Source organism: Lipotes vexillifer, unplaced genomic scaffold (genome assembly GCF_000442215.2).
Source record: "Lipotes vexillifer unplaced genomic scaffold, Lipotes_vexillifer_v1.1 scaffold625, whole genome shotgun sequence".
Classification (NCBI taxonomy): domain Eukaryota; kingdom Metazoa; phylum Chordata; class Mammalia; order Artiodactyla; family Lipotidae; genus Lipotes; species Lipotes vexillifer.
The window spans coordinates 1,184,857-1,187,835 of record NW_006771655.1 but is presented as its reverse complement, the minus strand read 5'-3'; the positions used below and the strand labels follow the sequence as shown (position 1 = coordinate 1,187,835).

Genomic DNA, 2,979 nt, shown 5'->3' with positions numbered 1-2,979 from the left:
GGGGAGAGCCCCCCCCCCCCCCCACCCCTGCAGAGGGGCAGAACTGGAGCCCGTGGAATCCTCCAGCAGGTGCTAGAAGATGGCGCTGTCTGCACTTCATTTTCTGTTTCCATCCATTATTCGTTTTTATGCCTTTGTCATTGCACCTCTCAGGCTCCTTTGTGTTTAAACACCGCCGTTTTCTCTGCTCTTCTCGGGAGGCTCTGAGTTTCTGATTGACCCTGGGAAGTTCGGAGATGACCAATAAATCTCCTTTTCATCCATGGCATTGAGACTTCACTAAGTTGGAGATTCCATCTAATAAGATCCCTATTCCACGCGGGGGCGTAGACACGTCTGTAGACAACGTAAAGGGGCTTTGGTGACGTCATCTCTGTCCTGTCCTCCAGCTCCCGGGACCCCCAGCTTTCTGGCATTCTCGGAAGTAACCTCCACCACGCTGAACGTTTCGTGGGGGGAGCCCACGGCAGCCAATGGCGTCCTGCAGGGCTACCGAGTGGTGTACGAGCCCTTCGCGCCTGTCCAAGGTAAGCCTCCCGGCTGCGTGACACCCACCGTCCACACGGCCCGGCGCCGGGAGGGGCGGGTGAACCGACTGAGCGCGTCCGGGGCTCCACACGGCCCTCCGCAGGGCCCCTGACCCGGCCTCTTTATCACCCAAGACCCGCCTCTCCTGCTGCGCCTGCCATCTCAGCGCTCGTCCCACCCTGGGTGCCGCAAGCTGGAGCCACGTGGCCAGCTGGGCCCGCACGCTTCCCTGGGGTGCTCTTCTGGGGCTGCCCTAATTCCTCTGTTTACTCAGCGAGGTTTTTGTTTTTTGTGTCGGGGGTGGGGGTTTTTTTGGCCCGCACCTTGCGGGATGTGGGGATTGAACCCGGGCCACCGCAGTGAAAGTGCTGCGCCCTAACCACTAGACTGCCAGGGAACTCCGCTCAGCAAGTCTTTTTTAAGCGCCTGCTGTGTGCCAGGTGCCGTTCTAGAGGCTGGAGTCTGTGGATCCAGGGAAGCTGGGATCTGAGCTGACCTATTCATCGAGATCCTTGCTTTCCTGAGTGCAGTGAGCTGCGCTCCAGGGAGGAGGGAGCAACACACGAACAGACACGCACACGCACGCGCACGCGCACGCGCACACACGTCTGATCGTGATCAGTGCCACGAGGAGCAGAGTGGGACCACGTGAGAGCCTCGGGCTGGAGCGGGGACAGGCGCTCAGAGACAGGAAGGGCCCAGGCGCCCAGCGTCCGAGGCGAGACTGGCCCACAGAGGCTCGGGCACGCGGGGCCTGTAGGGAGGGGGCAATGCCAGTCGTCCGGGCGGCCGCAGGGCCAGTGACATGGGGCCGAGGTGGAGCCAGAGGCACCGGGTCTGAGTTACAGGAGACCGGGATCCCCGGCTGAATCAACCCCGGCGCCACCAGGGGGGCTGGCAGGGGGCTCCGGGCTGGGGTGATGGACGGGAGAGGAGGGGACAGGTGCAGGGGTGGACAGCGTGGGCGGGAAGGAGCTGGGCCGTGACGGCATGGCTCTGTCCCTGCGCCCCTGCTGTAGTTGGTGCCGCCAGCTCTGTGTGGATTTGATTTCTTATCCACTCATCTCTGCCCGCTGCCCCACTCCCGGAGCGCACACTGAGGGCCGAGTGGGCATTTCTTTCTGTCCCCACTGTGTGCCCGGCACTGTGGTGCAGAGAAGGGAGGTGAGGCCCTGGTCACAGACACAGACAGACTGTAGAAATTATGGATTAGTTAATGTCTGGGAGGAAAAGATATCACCAACACATCAAATGATATTGGCTCTCCATTTAAAGCCGTGATAAAAGTTTCCCTTGAAAACAAGCACATTCAAGTAAAACAGGGGGTTGATTTGAAGAGGAAAAGTTAAGCCCTAGATTTTATTTCATCGAAGCTACACTGCCACGGCCTGTGAGGTTCACCGTTATTTTATGAAGTGCTGAGAAAGAAAAAATGCTTCCACTAAACCACGGCCGTCCTCTTGAAGCGTCAGTTCCGAGCTGCATCGCAGATCAGAGATGTGAAAATGCGAGGCGGAAAAAGCGCGTCTCAGAAAATCGATGAACTTAGGTAAATAGCAGTAGAGGTGACAGAGGGTCCTTCCTGTCTCTCACGTGAACTTAGGCAAATAACAGTAGAGGCGACGTGTGGAAACGGTTTGTAGAACAGCCAAGAGGCTGGGGACCAGCACTGATTGAGTGCGCTCTGCTGTATCTTTTCAGGACCCAGCGCCTTTCTGGGGACAGGTGGCCTGGGCGTGGCTCGGGTCAAGGTCCGGAAGGAGACGGGCCACGTTCCCGCTCGTTCGGTAGGGAGGGAGGGCCGAGAATTGCTGGAGACTTTCATTTTGCTCACCAGCGTTCCCTGCACACGCATGCACGCACGCGCGCGTGCACACACACAGATCCCACGAGCCCAGGTCCCAAACACCTTTCCAAGGATATTAACCCAGTAGTGCCGTTCAGATGAGAAAGGGTTGCCAAGAACGGTGCCTGACTGGCCTCCGCCTCCGTCCTCACCCCAGACCGTGAGTGAGGTTTCCCACGCTTCCTCCAGCAAGTGACTGACTGCTGAGCAGAGCATCTGTGTGGGTAGGTTTGCACAGTCTTTCCAGAAACCCCACGGCCCACAGCTGTCTCCTTGGCCTCCCGGCAAGGCCACGGCCCGGCCGGATTCTGCAGCGGGGGCTGGCTGTGCGCCCGTTACCCTCCTCTGCATGGTCAGGCGCTAGAATTGCTGCCGGGTTGCTGCAGGGCTTCCCCACACCTGCCCCCCGCCCCCGCCTCATCGCCGGGGGCGCAGCAGCGGCTCCGGTTCCCGGTGTCCTCGGGGCTGCTTGTTTCACGTTGTTTGGACACTCAGGTTCACCACGAGCAGCTCACAGGGTTCTCCCGGTGCTCCCGTCAACGTGACCCCAGCGAGCACGGCGACCGGTAGGCGCTGCCCCTCCGGCACTGGCTACACAGCAGGCC

The 2,979-nt window shown here is 59.9% G+C and overlaps 1 protein-coding gene across 1 annotated transcript in view; it reads left to right on the top strand.

Annotated features, from left to right (window-relative positions):
* Positions 1-2,979, top strand: part of SDK1 (sidekick cell adhesion molecule 1) — a gene marked incomplete at its 5' end in the record, with an annotated part of 365,000 nt that overhangs the window by 323,602 nt on the left and 38,419 nt on the right. Inside the window, one exon of the mRNA XM_007447090.1 lies at positions 390-527. Coding sequence (XP_007447152.1) covers positions 390-527 — 138 coding nt within the window. The remainder of the gene's footprint in view (positions 1-389; positions 528-2,979) is intronic.